The sequence below is a fragment of the Pleuronectes platessa genome, chromosome 7 (genome assembly GCF_947347685.1).
Source record: "Pleuronectes platessa chromosome 7, fPlePla1.1, whole genome shotgun sequence".
NCBI lineage: Eukaryota > Metazoa > Chordata > Actinopteri > Pleuronectiformes > Pleuronectidae > Pleuronectes > Pleuronectes platessa.
Window position 1 is genome coordinate 9,758,199 of NC_070632.1, and position 19,313 is coordinate 9,777,511.

Consider the following 19,313-nt stretch of genomic DNA (forward strand, 5'->3'; position numbering starts at 1 on the left):
GATATAGTGAATGTTACTTTTTCGAGGTGTGTGTTTGTGCATATGTGTATGTGTGTGTATAGCTCACCTTTGGCTCCTCGCAACACAAAGCCAAATCCTTCATTTTCTTTTTTCTGCAAAACAGCATTCTTCTCCTCTATGATATAGTCACTGTGAAGGAGAGAAAAGAGGGAGAGCAGGTATGAATCCAACACCATCCCCACAAACACACACACAAGCTGAGAGTGAGGGGCGAGAGGTAGAGCAGGAGAGTAAAGAGGGTCAGTCCATGGGGGTTGAAAAGTTAGAGGATATAGAAGCGCGCGCACACACACACACACACACACACACACCTTTCCTGTTAACCAATCAAGTTAAAAGCCAAGCCAAGACACCACAGCTCAGGATTCCCAGAGGTTATTGGGAGAAAGAGTCAGAGAGAGGTATAGAGACAGGAAACAAGAGTGAGAGAAAGAGAGCAGGCGAAAGAGGGATCCTTGTGATTGAAGAAGAGTGAATCAATCCTCCAACTGATCCTTCAGATGAGACTGCAGCTGAGGAGGGTGTTAAGGGCTCCTGCTAAAGAAACTGACAGAGATGGCTTCTGTGCAATATTATTCCCTGACTAATGATGAAGGGAATCAGAGGCAAAAGAAGGTGAGCAGTTCATCACTGTCTGATTGAGTGTTGAGAGGTAAAAGCTGTTAATTGATGTTAAGTCTGGGAGCCAAAACCAAATCAGAGTTAGTAAAGCATTCAAAATAGCATGATGGCTGGTTGTGTGAGGAGAAGAATGATGTATATAAAGATGGACGGCTCCCTAAAAGTAAAACCAAAGCATATTGATCTCCACCTGGTGGCTGGCTGCAAAACAGGTAATGAACGCTATCTCCTTTATGTTAGTGGATGGGACATGTACCAAATTAAAAGGTCTAACTACATGTACAAAAAAACATTGTAGTAAATGTAACAAGTAGAACAAAAAGGGTGTTTCTTATGGTAAATTTGGTATTATTCACTTTGATGCTATGAAAATTCGGTAAAATGTAATGATTGATAGCTCAGACTTATTCGATACTGCTGCACCATCCCCTGATGGCTACCGCGCGGACAGTCACTCTAAATTTGCAAGTTGGCAGCATTTGTATATTAAAACTTCATTTCTAGATAGTGTCATTCATCTTTATATACAATCTATATTTCCAGATTTAATCTATATTTATGATGGATACAGGAGTGGATTGAGGAAAGGGTTAAGTCAAATGGATGTGAAAAAAGGCTAAAGACAATTTTCATTTTCAATGTAGAATATAATATCATTAGGGTGACCTGAACATCTCAACCTTCATGTGTAGATGACTACAATCCAGTTTTCATTAACTTAAAAATGGTGTGGCTGTTATGTTGCGTGTGTCTTCACAACACACTTGGACTGAGAAGACTGCTTTCAGTTAACAGCCGGAACACCATCACAAGAGTTTTGTAGTATTCTGTGATTTTCTCCATTAAACGTCATTCCTTGTTACGGCAAAGGCAGGTGTGGAGGGCAAGTGTTCATGTTGCAACTCAGTGGGTGGCTGCAGTCTCCATTAACTCAGTAACACACCACTCTCTCAGACTTACCAAGGGAACACAAAGCTCCTGCTGCTGGAGTCTGGAGACCCGTAACAAACCTTTCTGCAGGAGGGAGGCCAAAGGTGTGTTTTCATAAAAAGCTATCTATCCACTTCTGCACAAATTGTTATGCATAGAGAAACTGTGTTGGTTGAGCATCAGTAAGATGGTTTGTTTCTGTCCAAACCCTTTCATCCACTAGACTTTCATCTCTGCTCTAATGCCAGATTAATGCAATACGCTCACTGTCCTCCTTCAGAATCTCTATCCACCTACATGACTCAATGAAGAGAAACTATGATGTAAGAATTTCCCCTTAAAAAAAATGTGTCCTTTGACATTTGTGATTCTAATATTTCTGAGACTGCAGTTCAGATACCATCTCGAAAATTGTAGAAAGTAACTCACTCACTGTCCTACAGTATCTGGGTTTCATGGTAGCATGTGCAAATTATATTTACTCAGATATTCATGTTATATCTATCCCTTAAAATTCCAGAGCTCTATCTTTCTATGATTAAATGTGGTGGCATTTATGCTGTTGTACTTCTGGAAGGCGACAAGATTTTTATTTTACTTTCAGGTCTGAACATAGCATACCTACCTATAGCAATCACAGCCTGTACAAAACCCAGAGCTCTGGGGATTGAAATTAAATTTAATCTGTCTAGAACCTGGACATTCCATAAAAAGCTGAGAAAGTGGATGGAAACAATGCTCGCTCAGAGTAGCTCCGTCACTCTTGTCTGACATCCCATGTCATTAAAGCAAAAATTTGCATTATAAAAAAAAACTCACAGCGCTTGCTTTTCCACTCTCAGCCAACAAATCCGATTTACAGGAGCGGGAGCACTCACAATAAATTTCAGTTTGAGACAGGGAAAGAATTCAATAAGAATCCTGGCAGAAAAATGAAGATATAAAAGGCACAAAACTGTGCATGTTCCAATTCCACAGTGTTAAGGCTGTGTGTGCACAATGCACAAATACTGACACATACAGACAAAACATAGTGTTAAACAGCTATATAATATAAATTCTGTTTAACTGTTAGAGCTGGGTGCAGTGGCTGCATGATGTCTATAGGTGGCGGCAGCTCCAAAGATCTCAAACAGATTTTTACATGCACTTCATCACCCCTCTTAAGGTAACATAATGTGACCTACATTGTTTGTGCAATACAGTATGCACTAATCCACATGGCCTGCACACTGCAGTGGCACAGTGTCTCAGAGCAAGCGGCTGTACCTGTATGAGGTGAAGTTGTCATAGGATCCCACAGTGTAGTGTCTGAACAGTCTCTTGGTGCGGTCTTCCCGAGTCTCTGCAAAACAAATGAAAAGCATTTTAATTTAATCAGACCCTCCAGTACCTCCAGTTGCTCTGCGTCATATCTTAAGGCCAATAATATGCTCACATCAGACATAAAAAGCATCTTTACAGGTTAAAAATGACTAAATGCCTTCACACTAAGTTAGTGTGTATTTAAGTTATAGATCATTTATATGTAGTTTATTTAGATGTATTTATGTTTACAAATATACATGTTTTTGATATTATTTTGAGAAATTCAACATTCAAGAGAAAATATTTATAAGCTGTAAAACAAAAAACCACAGTTGTTGATTTCCTTAAGTGTCTTAACTCACAGATTGGTGAGTCGTAATACAATCAACTTTTATTCTCATGATTTCATATCAGAGGCTCTCTTGCAATTAACCACTTTGTCATCCAAGGTTTAAATTGCTAGTGCAGTGTCTTGGAAGGAAGGTCAACCCCATTTCCCGGTGTATGGGGTTCTTGCAGTGTTAGAGGAAATAAGCAACTTCTCAAATGGCACTATTTTAAATGTTATTATGAAAGAACACAGTTTATTTTTCTGAATTACTTCCACGTTTGCTTAAATCTTTTCAGTCCAAAAAATGTCAAAAGTGTGACTGGTGTTTCTACCCATTAGTATTAAACTGTAATCAGAAATCTAATTCAGTTATCACAGAGAAGAATTAAGTTACCACAGAGAAGTAATCAGAATTAACACGCTTCATTTGTCATAACCTACCAGAGTATAATTGTTCCATGGTATTTTTTTAATTTTGAAACAATTCATCAATTGCAAAATTCTTTAAAATGTTTCTTTTGAAGTGGAAAGTGTACTAGACTAGGCTTCATGTTGAGCACAATTAATAGTGTGTGTATGTGTGTGCATGTGCACAGTTTCCTGTCAGCATGTGGGTGGATTTATCCTCAGGGACTGCAGATAAAGATTGATGCCCTCTCGCCATCACAATAATACACGTTGCTCCTCCACTAAACAACAGTCTGCTGACTACACAGCCCAAATCCCTTTCAGGTCACACGGACACGCTTTAAAAAGTTCTAAGTGAAACAAATCAAGACATATGTGAGACAACACAGGACATAAAGTGTGTCTCACAAGAGAGGTTGCACATATATTGTTTTCCGTTCCTTTCTACTATCTGAGGCCATCACACCTCTACCTCCAAATAAAATGTATTTGATTGTTATAATATACATTGTATACAATATTATCATGAGTACTAATACTGATTACGATAAAAAGGTTCAACAGAGACCTAACTCATAGCAGCAATAGTAATTTTGATGCTGCTGACAAACAAATACTTCTAATAAACACACACAGACCTAACTTGTTACCCACTGATCGACCTACCTATTCATCTATCTGTACTGTACATATGGATTCATACTAAATAACCTTTGATTTGGTGAAGCTGTGGGAGTGAATGGTGTCCTGCTGGTAATGTGAGACACTGCATGTAACCATAAGTCTTGTTGTACAATATTTCTGCGTTTCCTATCATTTCTGACAGTCTGCTATAAGGTAATAAATCAAACTGCTTGAGATGTCCTGTATATATGGGGGAAAAAAGACACGTAAAGAGTGAAAAGGAAAAGAGATCAAAGTAAGTGAGCACTGTTGAAGTGGCGGGCCTCCTCAGCTCTACCTTAGCCTGTGCAGCTGACAGTGAGTGACTGACAGACTGTCAGCTGCGGAAAACTTGAAGCCCTGACGACTGCGTCCACTGTCACTTGGTGACACAACAGAAGGAAATTAGGAATCTGCTCCAAAATACAGAGTTCATGTTTAACTTTGACCTCTGGGAATGGAGAGACTGGGTTCTTCCTCTTTCACCTGCAGTCCCATTTTCATCTGCTTTTTAGATTTTTTGTTTATCGTTTTTTCTTTTAGGTAGGGCGAGGAATCCTCAACATTAAACCCGGTGGATATTAATGAAGTTGGGAACACCTTTGCAGAGGGCTTTTTCCTTTTGGCAAACACAGGGTTTGTAGGTGTGTTGGCAAACTGCCAAGATAATGATGTTATGCCAACATTGTAATCAGCAGATACAGTAAGAGGTGTCACTGTCCCCTTCTTCTAATGAGGCAGGGATTCTCCGGCTTTCACTGATGCCAAAAGAAGTCAAGTGAATTTTTTTAATGTGCTCTGACGTTTTACTACCTGGATGACTGAAACAGCTGCACACAGACCAGAAATGGGCGAATAGAAGTAGAAAGGCATATTGATGGAACGTGAACTCATGGAAATGACTGCCACACCTTTCAAAAAGATACAAAAAACATGTAAAAGTGTAGATGAATCAAAAGTGTGTCAAAAGACTGAGATGTGTTATTAAAGGGGAAAATAGAGTTAAGATCCGGCTGGTATTCATTCTGTGTTATCGAAGGTTACCCTACATCTAGTCGTGGGGGGAAGGATGTGGCATTTTGTTCACACTAGTTGCCAAAGGGAAGATGAAATAAAAGGTGTTATTTGCAGAGATAGTTGTAGATGAGTGACGGTGTCTTCCTGCATATTCAGAGTCTGTCTTTTACAGCCGTCACTCAGCTTTCTCACACACCTTCATTTTCATGCATCATCAAAATGTCCTCACCTCAAAAGAGGACAGAGAGAATCAGTCAAATGTTAGATAAGTTTGGGAGATTGTGAGTGCAATTTTTGTGTCAGTTCTGTGAACGTACAGTATATGTGTGTGTGTATCTGTGTGCACGATTTGTGACACCAGATGCAATCTAATAGTATGAAATGCAGGTCATTCATCACAACTGTCACCTATTTTGTCCAGCCCAGGAGCATCTAAAGGCAGAGCTCAGATGGTACAGATAACCTCAATCCCACACCCACCAAAGTGTATGGACTATTATTAAAGGCTGTTTAAGTTATGTACATCAGATCATTAAAGGTGTAATATGTCAGCTATCTCTGCTGTAGAACATGTTTTCTTGCTGTGAGCGGGTGGTGGTGACGGTCGCTTGCCGAGTTCAGCCATCGCTGCATTTACAAGACAATAGTTTCTAATATGCTGTCTGAGCAGCATGGTTTCCTCAGGGAACACTGGATGCCGTAGTGACTTGCTATTGGGAAGTAACGAGATGGGCGGGTTGGCTCGTAATTCAAACTTCAGCTTGAACCCAAATACTGATAGAAACATTGCAACATTGTTTTCCACAGCTGGAGACAACTCTTGAAGTGAGGGAGATTGGTAAACAGCTGTTAATGCTAATGTAAGCTAAAGTATGTTGCGGAAAAGGCATTTTTCAATATTTTCACTATATTCCCATCTTAAAGAGAAAATCAGGTGCTGGAAACTGTCTCCTACGAGTGTGGGGAATTTGGCGCATCTTGATTGAACTTAAGGGGACTGTTGGCCCTTGGTGGGGGAACGTGCTCTACTGAGTGTTTCAAGTGATAACTCATCCACAAACATGTGAGAATAAGCTGTTAATCTCGTCTCTCCGGCGATAGCTGCAAACACAGCTGTCACTTTTAGCACATCAAGCTACATGTCACGCTGTAATGTTGATGCTCTTTCTGCTACTCTGCTTAACATGCAACGTCTCAGACTTCTGCTGTAAACATCTGTGTTTTAGCTCACATTGACAGATTGTTCCACCCTCACTACCCTTGTCTGAAGGACGCAAGTGTCACATCACATAAACACACACACGCACACAAACACAACACACACACACGACCCTGATAAATAGAATTAACCTGTGCTGTTTTACCACTGATAAGAGCTGCAGACAAACATGTACACAGGCTCACACAAACACACACACTTAACAAGTGTGCCTCATTGACTTTGTATTCTTTCCTTCCAAGCCCCCAATCATCCCTCCTTTCCTTGTCTACTTTCTCTCTGTCTAATTACATTCGTGTTGTGCATTTTAACCATTTTAACCAGGTCAACAGAAGCCTAAGCAGGGGGAGTAGTAATCTCTGCAAGCTCCTTACACCTTGAATACTAAAATACTTTTTTAAATGAATCTGAACAATGCTGGCTTATGGAAGAAAAAGGTATATAGAGAACGACAGAATCATTCTCTCTTTCTTTCTCCTTTGTGCTGTCACACAATGCACCTGTCATTTCCTAGATCCAACAGGGAGTCATTGGACCATACAGGTGGATACAGAGCTAACCCACTTTCACGCAGCACAGAGGACAGAGCAATGTCTTCATTTTCTATTCTCTCCTCATATTCCTTTTATCTATCTCAGATTTTATATTCTCTACAAAACAGTCATTCTCACAGCAGGACAGAATGTGACAGAGGTCACTATAGGAGAACAACAATCAATCCAACAGATAGGGGGGAAAAAAAGACTATAAGCAGGTGTATAGTGAATTCAAATAAACAATGCAATGGTTTGGATAACATTCAGCATCAAAGGCCTCTGCAACAATTCAAACCAGTATTCAGTCAATGCAAGATTTCACAAGTATAATTTATGAACCAAATGTGCACAGTTGGGATAGTTCACAAACAAACTGGACCTTTGTCAAACTAAATACTGAAGACGAAACTCTTAGCTTGGTGCCAGCTGTTGCAGCAGTTCTTCAAACAGTCCAATGGATATCCTGAAATAATCCTGAAGCAGCTGGTGCACAGTTAAACCTCCTGAACCAAGTAGTTCTCCTCTCTTCATTAATATTGGGTGTACCGAGATAGTTAGTCATTTTCTGCTTGTCCTAAAATAAAAAGGACCAGATCATTATCGCTTGATGTAGATTCCATCTTTCTTTTCCGGAGGAGCAATTTATCTCAATCCTTTTTTTATTCACTAAATTATGTCAAAATTCTATTCTAAATCTTTCGCTATTCTATGCGATTCCGATTGATTTGCGTCGCCATTGATGTGCAAATATCTTTGATGTGAGTGGGATGCATCTTCAAATCAATCCAATTTCTGCATAGATGGACATGATAAAGCTGTAGACAAAATGTAGGGGAACTTAATTACTGGCAAGTAGGGAGTTCCCAAACATTGGAAGATGAGAAGGAAAAAACTAAGCATGTTAGACTGGGAATACAGGGAGAACAAATTCAGCTGAAACAAACCTACTCCATGGGGTGAAGGTTGTAGATGACAATAGAGTTTAAAAGTCTGTATCCAGCAAAAAAGTTCTGATACGTTTCTTCCAGTGAGTCTGAAAACGTGCATATTATGCTAATATTTAATGGATTGCCACCACTCCCTTCTCTCTACTGCCCCTTTAACAGATATCCCACTACTTTGTCATTAAGAAGATCCCTTATTATGCAGTGTTTGCTTGTTTACACTAAACCATGTAAGATGGCATAATGACACCCCAATGTGTGATTTTCAGAGTGCATACTCTCCCAGTCTGAATGGTTTGTATTACAGGGGCTTATGACAGCAGGTTTGTCACCCTCCCTTTGAGTGTGGTCATTTGGAAAATGGAGAACGCAGTGAAAAAAACAAATCCATTTCGAGCACAACCCAACCTGCAACAGTGTATAATACAGTGTCTACATATTAGTGGCCATGGATTACTGCACAGGAGTACATCAATTCAAAATATTGCAGCAAACGATAGAACAGAGGAATCAGCCACAGGGAAATGATAGATGAAGAGCTGCAGACAACATGCTCTAAATGCCAAACTCTTCATAAGGGAACAGGTTTTATTGTGACCCGCTGCTGATCTGGAAAACTAGTTTTGTGCCATACGAAGCATGAAATCAGATTGTGGTTGCAATCATTTTGACTGATCTCATTATTAAAACAATGCATGTATATTTGGCTGCTGTGAACACAGATACATAATTTGGTCTTCTGTTGTGCTGTTACTAACCCTGGGGGTAGCCAAATAAACAATGAATCAAATGCATGACTAAGTTTAGGGAACAGTCACAAGCACAGTAAAACCATGACAGGAAGTGAGCTTCTTTCTTAAGTTCCCAAACAACAATATTTACACAATCCCAAGAAATTGCATGCTGGGTAAATGTAAGCTGATTTAAGTTTCCTCTCTTGCACCTTTCACATAGCAAGACTAAGTGTCTGCCAAGCCAAGCCAAGAAAGGAGGAGAAAGAGAGGGAGAGTGTGATTTTAAACTTAACAACCTCTTTTGAGTCTGAGAAGTCACAATCTAACAAGATGCTTTGTTAAATCTACAGAATAAGACAATACCACTGCTAGCACTGGTCTGTTGGGAGGACAGGCTTTTAATCAAATAGAATGAGATTAGATCTAATAATGCTGCACTAAAGGAAAAGAGTTCATCAAAGCTATCGAGTGTGAGAGTTACGAGTTAAAATCGCACATCTACCAACTCTTATTTCATTAAATGCAACAGAAGGTCACTTGAGGAATGAGATTTGTTTTATTATCATGATCATTATCATGACATATCTATATTAAAATGGACACATGAGTAAGAATCCTTCATCACAAACATAACATTGTTCCAATATGAAACAAAACAGCGTTGCATTTGTAGTAGGGAGATGAAGAGGAGGGAAATGATAAGGAAAGTCGACAAATGATTGGAAAGCCCTCTGATAAGTTCTTAATCGTAAAATCTATATTTGACAAGCAGTCAGATACGTTCCCCTGAGCTAATGTGTGTATTTTCAGTCACAGTCACTTTAGTTTGTAGTATTGCACAGCCTCGTCTTCTAAAAATAGAAACGTTTGTACGCTTGCAGACACTATGCCTCTGTCTTTTACTACACTTCCCCTTATGCTGAGTCATATTGCAAGTTTTACACATTTACAAAAGGCAGTAGTTTATATCCCACAAGACACCACGTTACATGCAGTGTGACTATAAGTGAGCTGTCTGCTCAGTGTGCTGACTATAACAATAGTGCAAAGAATTGTGTGCAGAGAACAACTTACCCCAATACAGCTCATGACACGTGTAGATCGGTCGTTCTGCCTTCACAACTGTTACAACTCCGTCTATCCTGCTACACAGCACTGGCATATCTGACACCATGACTGGACAACAGTCCATATTTTTTTACTTTACAACTCCCGCCCTAAGACTTCAACCAGGAACGTATACCTCAACCATGACACTTGTCTGTCTCCTGGAGCTGAGCTTGGTCTCGCTCTCATCCTCACCTAGAGACTAAAAGCAGCTTTGTAGACTCCTAGTTTTAGACTTCCTGGACGAGTACCATAGAAAACTGTCCTATTCCATTTCAGCTTCCAGCGTATATTTCACATCACTGCTTCCTTTCTTTCTCCTCCTCTGACTCAGAATTGGTTGGTTTGTTGAAGAGCCTTCAGAAAGCTTGTTGTTTAGGTGTAAGTGTCAGAGACCAACGCCTATAAATACTTCCGCTCTGTCAAAGTGGAAGAAACCTTGAATAATTCAGTCAAATTCCGATAAGAAGAAACTGCTCTACAAGCTCTTCAAATACTTGGATTGTTTATCATGACACGCCTTTGAGTCAAGGTCATGACAAGCTGAGTTGCACTAAGACAAAAAAATACATATTCAAGGAAAGGAAAGAGAGCAGGAGAGTAGGAGTGTTCAGCACAGGAACAAATGTATCAGTATCTGTAGCTGAATTGAATGTACTGAATTATCAATGTAACTGATTAATTAAGTAGCCTTACGCCGGGTTCACACCGGACGTGGAAGCGACACCGAAGCGAGGCGTAAACGCTAATCCCTGGCGCGCCGGCGCTTGGCTGGTCACACCGGACGCGGTAGCGACGCCAAAGCGCCGCGCATTACTAATAATATCACATACTTCTGCTGTTATCAGCCTGCAGTAAAAACGGCATTTAATAATTTTTTTCAAGCATATACTTACTTGTTGCTCCATTAACTGCAACAGCGTCCCAACATGTGTCTTTTTTGGTGTTGTCTTTATACAACATATGCTGAGAATCAACAACTCAAGTTACTTCTCCACTTCAATGATTTATTTAATGTCATCCATGTTGAAGAACTTCTCCGCTGTTTGCTCAGTTAAATGTCGGGTGTCGAGGGTAAATTACGTATTCTCCACTCAAGCCTATGTGGAGAATACGTAGCCCCCCCCCCTCTCTTTTTTATCTTCATGACTGCTTGTGTGGCTGTAGTGGATGGGCAGAGGGGGACATTAAATAATGTGGTTGGTAAAAGGGGTAAAATTAAAAGTCCAAGACAACAGAACGTGAATACAAAGTATGGGATGCATATTTGATCATTTATATCATATAAAATGTCATCTATATCGTTTAAAATCATTTTTCAGTGTGTTTCCTGTCGCGATACGCTCGCGTCAAGCGGAAAAAATAGACTCGATGCCGAAACGATCGCTTCACGGCGCTAGGCAGCCGCGGCACAACACTACGCTTCAGCCTCCGGTGTGTTCAGCGCTGCGGTTTAACATGGGAGTGGATGGGAGCCAGAGGATTGGCGCTGCGCTTACGCCTCGCTTCGGCGTCGCTTCCGCGTCCGGTGTGAACCCGGCGTTATGTGTTCCTTTACCGGTGACTGTCAGATCAGCTGTATGACAGTACATTACTTTATCTTTAAAAATATTGTGGTGGTCAATTGGCAGATCATTAACTGTAAAGTGACAACATCCTGAGGTTCTTCCAATCTTACAGATTAGCTTCTTGATATCCGACCTGAGCCTGATGGCTCCGGACAGGTCAGGCTGGGGTTCGATACGGTTACGTTGAAAATGTTAGGCTTGGCGAAGGTTCAGACACGAACGTCTCTCTCTGACAGTTGGTTAGGTTTGGAAAGATAAGTGCTTCTAACTGACGTGCATTGGAAAATCATGTTTGCTATTCTCGAAGACAAAATAACTAAATTGTCAGTTACAATCTCTGAACTGAAAACAAAAGTTTTCCAAACTGCTCCGGAAAGTGGGAAAGTGATGCTGGTAGGAAGATGGAGAGAAGCAGAGTGAAACAGTTGTAAACGTTGGTGATAAATCATGCTCAGTCTCTGCTGAGTAAGTTGCTCTGTGGGTTATGACATGTTGTGATGTGACATCCCACAGCAGTTATAGTTTTCAGTCAGGCCGGTCAAAGTGTAAACAAAATGATTTGACCAACTGTGTTGACAGCATACTGGAGAGAACGACTGCTGCAGGTAAGTATCGTGAGCAAGAGCAACCACGATGCTGTGAAATAGACTTCACTTTGAGACAAATGTAGAAAACCTGCCCGTGTGTATGTGCTTGTTTTGTACGTGTGTGTGTGAGAGTGCATGTGACCTGCTGTCATCCAATGCGGCACCTGTCAGAAGTGATATGTCTCTGCACCTCTGTGAGACCTGATACAGATTTGATTCATTGTTCAAATATCATTGCCATCTATTATGATTTGATACGGCTCTGTCCTCCAGAACGGGGGGGGGGGGGGGGGGGGGGGGAGGAGAGAGAGAGAGAGAGATGGCCAGCGATGGCTCAACACACTCCACTGACTCCTGATGAAAAGTATCAGGTAGTGGCCATCACTCTGCTGCGAACAACAAACGACAAGTACACACACAAAAACACACACTAACACCTTGCGATGTGTCACTGTAGGACACTTACTGTGGATTTTTTTTTTTTTAGAGGGTTAAACAGCAGACCTCCTCTTGAACTGGCCCTCTGTAATGCTGACTCAGCTAAACCTTAATACCAGAGACAAGTCTTGCCATACTCACTATCTCTTTCTCATGAGATGGATTAGTTGGTTATGCTAATTTAACTGCTGACTCCACACGGAGTATAGACAATAACTGAAGTGTGTGCATGTGCATAAACATGTGCTTGTAAAAAAAGGCCAGAGAAAGTCAATTTGCATGGCCATACACAGACACTGCTCTGTGGTGTCAGCATTTGCATACTCACTCTGCATTTTACAAGTTGCCACCAGAGAGTAACTGACTAAACACACTATCAATGTGATTTGCAGTCTTGGCCCGTACGTACAAATTGATGGCACCATGAGAGAACTTAACTGAGAGCAGTTTCTTACTAAAAGGTAAATGCATTTCAGTTTGCTCAGTTTAATCTTTGAGAACTGTAAAAGCACCTACTGAATAAATCTGAACAACAGGACATAAAATGCAGAATCGCTGCTACAATAAAGAGATAAAGTGACGGTAAGTGCACAAGCAGGCCTGATGAGGAATGAGGACACGCTGGATCAAAACCATATCTGAGATTTCCATGAAATGAGCGGCTCAGGATTTTTCATTTCACCACATCAGAATCAGTCTTTAACTTTCTAGTTTTCTGAATCAAATAGCATACATCATACATAAAATATAATGAAAATACATAATATTGAAAAATCACAAAACACAGATTAAGCCTGTACATTCAACGCAATGCATTAAATATATTTTCATTTCCCAGCTCCTGTTGACGTGCCACTGAGTTCAGCCACCCTTAAGCCTCAAGCCTGCACGCTTTCTAAGAATATACATAATAAGATTTCCAGTCTCCTCCAGAGCAAACAAAGAGAAAAAGTGTCATAAGAAAGAGGCAGGTTTTATCTCCATGTTATCAGTGTGACTGGCCTTCCATGAAAATATGAATATTTGTTATGTAAGAGAAGGGTGAAGACTGGGCCTGTACTGGAAAGGCTGATCAAATGACAAACTGAAAAAGATGTTAACTAACCACGATAACTAGATAAAAATGTACCACCTACCAAGACACAAATCAAATATTAACTTGCAGTATATACAATATATATTATTTGACTATTACGCTTCTATTTCTAGCATCCACACGGCTGCCTCTGAGAATATCTTCTTTATCTGTTCCTTTGACCAAATTCCCCAAGAGCACTCTTCTCCCAGAGTGACATGACTCATTGATTATTAAGTTAATATTGTCACAAGCCTTTGTATGAATGTCCTCTGTTGTTGCATGTGTTCACTTGAAACAAAATGGCTTTCTGATTAAGATTACAACAATCTTGCTCTGCCCATGTCAAGAAAATCTCTGACTGATGTTTTAGCATAGTGTACATTAGGCTTAAATTGTACAAACTACAGAATACAGCTCTCAGTATCGCTTATGAACTGACAATGTTCGAAGACGTTCAAAAGAAATATTGTGCAATTTATTGAGAAAGTGCCAAAAAATAAAAATACAATTTAACAGGCTCAGATAATGACTGAGATTCATTATTGTAGCAGTACAACTACTGACCTTGCACCTCGGACATGAGTGGGAAAGAACCAAACTACGAAGAAGCCCACACAGAAACTACGCTCATTAGCTCCACAGGTTTGTCCAGATGACTTCCTATATGATCCCTCACCAATCCATTACTCCATCTTCCCACCCCTCCTTACCACTGTCCTCCACCGTAACCCTCCGGCTTTGCTCTGCCCATGTCAGTCTCAGCTGCCGCAGCAACACTGGTGTTTGAGCATTCTAGAGGAGTGCAGACACACTCCAAAACTTCTTAATGGGCAGGCTAAAAATAGCTCAGGCTGGATCTGACTGGGCTGATTCATGCGGCTGTGAGTCATTCAACTGTGCCGCGGTGTGAGGGGAGCGGGTGAACGAGCACAAAGAGAAAAGAAATAAAAGTTTGCACGCTTGTTAAGATATCAAACCATTGAGAAATCAAGCATTGCTTATCCGATCACAGAGAAAAAGTACACATTATTATGCTCTGTGTTTCTGGGTGTGTGTGTGGGGGGGTTGGGGAGGTCCTATAAGGACATCTGAGGCTGCAGGGCACTCAAAGTAAAAAAGGAAGGCTGATATAATGGAATCTAGGGCTGGTAAAAATATTTCGTTTAACATTTGGTAGACATTTTTTTTTTTTTTATCAGGAAGCTAACAGCGTGAGGGGGTGGGGTCTTTCGATTGGGGGGGCCTGTATGATCCCGACAGAATGTAGATTAACAGACATACTGCTGAAAATGAGTGGCCGCTGGCAATATGGTAGCATCATTAGAAAGAGAAGAGCAGTTAATACTCACATCATTATCCCCTCCATTGCCATGAGTAAACATTTTCCATTAACCCCCACATACAGGGCAGCAGCATGTGTGCAGTGTGTTTGTGAGAGAAGCAGTGACATGTTCGCAGGGTGGGTACAGACGTTCAGGTTCAATCCAAAGATTTAAACAGCATTTTAGAATCATAATAGACTCTCAGTAGTATGAGGGGCACAGTGCTACTGTTATTTTTTAAACAGTACAATGATTTATAAAAACTCTACACCTCCCCAACACTAGCGCATATCAGCCATTTGCCCACAGCAGTGTTATACCACTGCATCACTCATTGTGCTCTTAATGAATTCAATCAATGGCCTTTGCTTTTGCCCTCATTTTGCCCATCAGCCGCTCGTGCCCCATTCTTTCCCATTTCTCCTCCCTGTGACAGCTACACTTTGCATCTGTCTTTCCTCCCTCCCTCTGTCCCCTCAAGCTGCAGCGGAAGATGAACTGCTGGCTGCAGGTAGCTCCGGCTGTGCCGAGAGAGAGAGAGAGAGAGAGAGAGAAGAGCAGCGAAATGACAGATAACAGCCGAGAGAGTCAATGACGATTTAAAGCATGCCTCGTTCATGTGGTCACCTGCTTCCTTCTCTTTCACTCCCTGTCCTCTGTTGCCGCCTTCTCCTATCCCCACTTGCTGCCCCAACACCACAACTGCTTTTTCCATCACCTAATATTTTTGTCTATTCCCTTTTCTATCATTGCTCTTTCAAACCTGGCAGGGAGGAGAGGAAATAGATGAAGGCAGACTGAGATAAAGAGAAATAGCACTTTCAGAATCATGACTTATGGGCGGTGTACAATGGCAGAGGTGGGAGAGAGCCGAGGACAGAGAGAGTGAGAGAGAGAGAGAGAGAGAGAGAGAGAGAAAAAGAAAGCAAGCAAGCAGTAGTATTTGGGTTACTTAATTGTTGACAGGGCTGTCTTTCCTGCTTCACTAGGCCGAGACATTTTGCCCTAACTGTCAGTGATGCCTCAGTGGTTGCCTTTAGATAAACAACTGTGTGTGTTTCAGTGTGTGTCAAGAGTGTCTGTTGTGTTGTCCTGTGTTATTTTGCCTTTGTATCACTGCTGAATCTATAGATGAGCATGGGATTAGCTTTTAAATGCCTCAGTAGATTCAGAAATTAGGATGTTTCCAATTACATAATATTGTGCGTTATTATTTACTTGAAATTTCTGTGATTACACAGAGTTATAATCAAATCACCTTTCACCAAAAAGTAATAGTAATGGGAGTTTTCAATTTGTAATGTATTTGTGATTAGGATGGTTTGGGGGTGGACTATTTCTATATTAAAGTCAAATTCCTCTGTTTTGATTGGACCATTAAAAGAAGAGATGGCTTGCATAAAAAAATAGCTATATTGAGATTTCTGCCATCCTTTGCCACATGTCATTAAAACACGTCTCTTCCTATTGTACCTCGGTTCTATATGATGCAAGCCACCTCAAATTACATCCGATTGAATTACCGAAACAATTACGTGAAACAATAAAACAGGACTTTGGATTTGAAAATATCTAACCACCTGTAAAATGATAAAGTGGGACCTCAACACAAGGTCCCACTGTAAAGGTGCCAGGTGGTCTGGATGGTGAACTGAGAGCCTCTTTGATCTAAGTGAGAACAAATGTATGTTGATTACAACATCCTAGTTTAATATCAAATTTGAGCAACACCACGTTGTGTCGGAGATGCAGGACAGAGGAGACACACAACGCTTTTTTTATTCTGGAGAAACAGATACGAGGTTCGGAATTTTTCCGGATTTATGAGTGAGTGCAGCCAATATCAGGCCCATCTCCCTCCACTCGCTCTATTTCTATCTACCTCTCTGGAAGACACGCTCCGCCGTCTCCACTTTGCTGTCCTTTAGAGTATGCTCCACCATCCGTCTCCCTCACTATCTGGCCCTTTCTTTCCCACCTTCCCCTATCTTTTTCTCACAATGCATTTAAATGGGGCATTTAAAGATTCTGGCCTTTCTCATCTCTTCACAAGTACTCTGAGGTAACCTCAATCCCTCAACGACCCTTTAAAAAGGGAAAATGCCCCAATAGCTCCAGAAATAGTTCTCAGGAGATGCATGAGAAAAACAAAAGGAACATAGAGATATTTATGACAAACGTATCCTCGTCCTATGTCTGATATATTGTATGTGCTCGCTGGAACATTTCCCATCTCAGCAAACTTTTTTGCACAATGACCAGATGTTTTTCAATATGGCTGATTTGATGCTGCACTGAATTTAAATCCAGTGTGAGTGCTGCACATGTTGGTGAACTGAGACCACAGCGAAGAAATGTGCCATCTGCTAATTAAACAACAGTCTAAACGGGGATGTGGTCACATTAATCTGATGTACTCCCACTGGTTTACACAGGGTTTCATTCAAAGATGTCGCAGCTGCATGGATGGAAGATTCATCATGGTCAGCAAACATTTGTAATATGGAAGATAATTCACCAAAAATAGATCCTTAAAATGTTTAGTATCTTTAAACAAAACTACCGCGTTTATACTCTTTTATTTGTTTAAGTTGTATTAATTTGTTTGCTTACTAGATGGTTGGTTGCAGGACTATATGGGATCTGTTGTGAAGTAGTGTTTAATGATCCAATGATAGATGACATCAGCTAACACATTTCATCAGCAGAAATTAATGTTGAGATTATTTCCTTTTTCTCTCAAGGTTGAAAAAAGAAAAATCAAAATACATCAACTAATCTACAACTGAAATTACGTATTGATTTCTCATTAGGAAAATAATCATGTTTAATAAGCCACGTTGCATTTCGGTGAATACTCTATGTGAATTATTGGGCAAAGGAAAAGTAGCTCCCTTTTCTTAAGAGTGCAAACTATTACATGGTTGCTTTCTTATCATTAAACATCTGAAATTCAACTTCAGGCTCATTCTCAGGCGGCTCTTCACAGAGTTAGAGAACAAACTGATGTTGAACTTCAGGAGAGTAAATTAAATGTAAATAATCCTTGAATTCCCCATATCACATATTGATGATAAAGGTAAACTAAACTATTTGACTGTGCAATCTTCCTCACTAACTTGTACTGTGTCATATGTATAAGTCTCTAGATTTTCTTAAGAGAATAGAAGCAAGGCAGGTGAAAGCGTATAATGAAATGTTAATATGACATTTTACTAGCAGTTCGCTAATACATTTGCTAAATATGTCCCTTGATGCTGAACCTGTTGACATATTTTTAGCAAAAGCTAAACTGTTCGACCTTTCCAGTGTGCCTGCATATGATTAGGCACTAATTAAGTGTCCCATTTAGAAACAGCTGGTTGTCAACATAACAAGTCAAATGTCAACTTTTGAAGAAGGAAAGTATAGTCTCCATTCTCTAAGGACTGTCAGTAAATGACTGTCACTTGTGATTATTTAGGGGTCAGTTTTAGGCAGTGTTTAGGCAACCTATTCATTTACTACTTTGACTATTCTTGTTAAAACAGGAATACACTGAGCCGTCACAATATTAAATGTTACATTTAAAGCCTCCCAAAATAGAGTCGAGGACGCACACTTTAAGTATATACAGTAAGTTGTCATGTATATATATATCAAATAAGGATTTATTGTGCTTTTAGGTATTTTAACAATTAAAATGGTTTTTGGGGGTTTAGCAGATCAAAAAGTGAGTAAGTTATTATAATAAGTAAATTACTTCAATAATAACAGTAACCATAAATAAAATAATTAGTCTCCTCAAATAGAAAAACTTGATCCATGTATTCTCTTACTGGTGTAATCAAAGCAACTTTATCCAATTGGTCTGAGGTGAGTTGTGTGCAAAACACGGTTCTTGTCATTCCCATTCCCAATTAAATTCCCATATCATTTAATCTGTACTTCTCATTTAAATCAATATTTAAATTTTGATGGCAGCAGGTGGTAGCAGCGGGGGGGAGCTACTTCACTTAGCAAATTTCAGTCAATGACAATGACATGGCTGGTTAATTTGAACAAATTAAATATATATAAATTAAAAAAGTAAGAATGATCAGCAAAATAAGGTAGAATAAGGAGAAAAAGTTAATGTTTCTCAATAAATGTACAGAAAGTGATTCGTTATTGAAGGAATGGTTTTAAGATATTTACAGTGAAATTATCATTACATCACCTGAGACAAAAACATGAATGTTTTAATGTGTTAACGTTTCTCTGTCATATAATAAGACATTGTGATACAATGGGCAAACCTACGGGACTAGGAACTTTGCTTTTCAGCACCATGGACAGAGCTATGCAACACACTACTTACCCAGCCGAGGGTCAAACTGCCTCATCTGAACTTCTTCCACACAGTCTGCTGGAAACCATCCTGTCCTTCCTTTGACCGTGCCCTCCCAGAAACCTCCTTCTCCGATACTCAGCACTGACAGACAGAGGACAAGAATGAGAGG

At 40.2% G+C, this 19,313-nt stretch overlaps 1 protein-coding gene across 1 annotated transcript in view; it reads right to left on the reverse strand.

Annotated features, from left to right (window-relative positions):
* shank3a (SH3 and multiple ankyrin repeat domains 3a) overlaps window positions 1-19,313 on the reverse strand; it is a 162,175-nt gene that overhangs the window by 20,050 nt on the left and 122,812 nt on the right. Inside the window, exons 15-18 of the mRNA XM_053427020.1 lie at window positions 19,172-19,285; window positions 2,842-2,917; window positions 1,603-1,656; window positions 68-150 (exon numbers count right to left, since the gene is read on the reverse strand). Coding sequence (XP_053282995.1) covers window positions 68-150; window positions 1,603-1,656; window positions 2,842-2,917; window positions 19,172-19,285 — 327 coding nt within the window. The remainder of the gene's footprint in view (window positions 1-67; window positions 151-1,602; window positions 1,657-2,841; window positions 2,918-19,171; window positions 19,286-19,313) is intronic.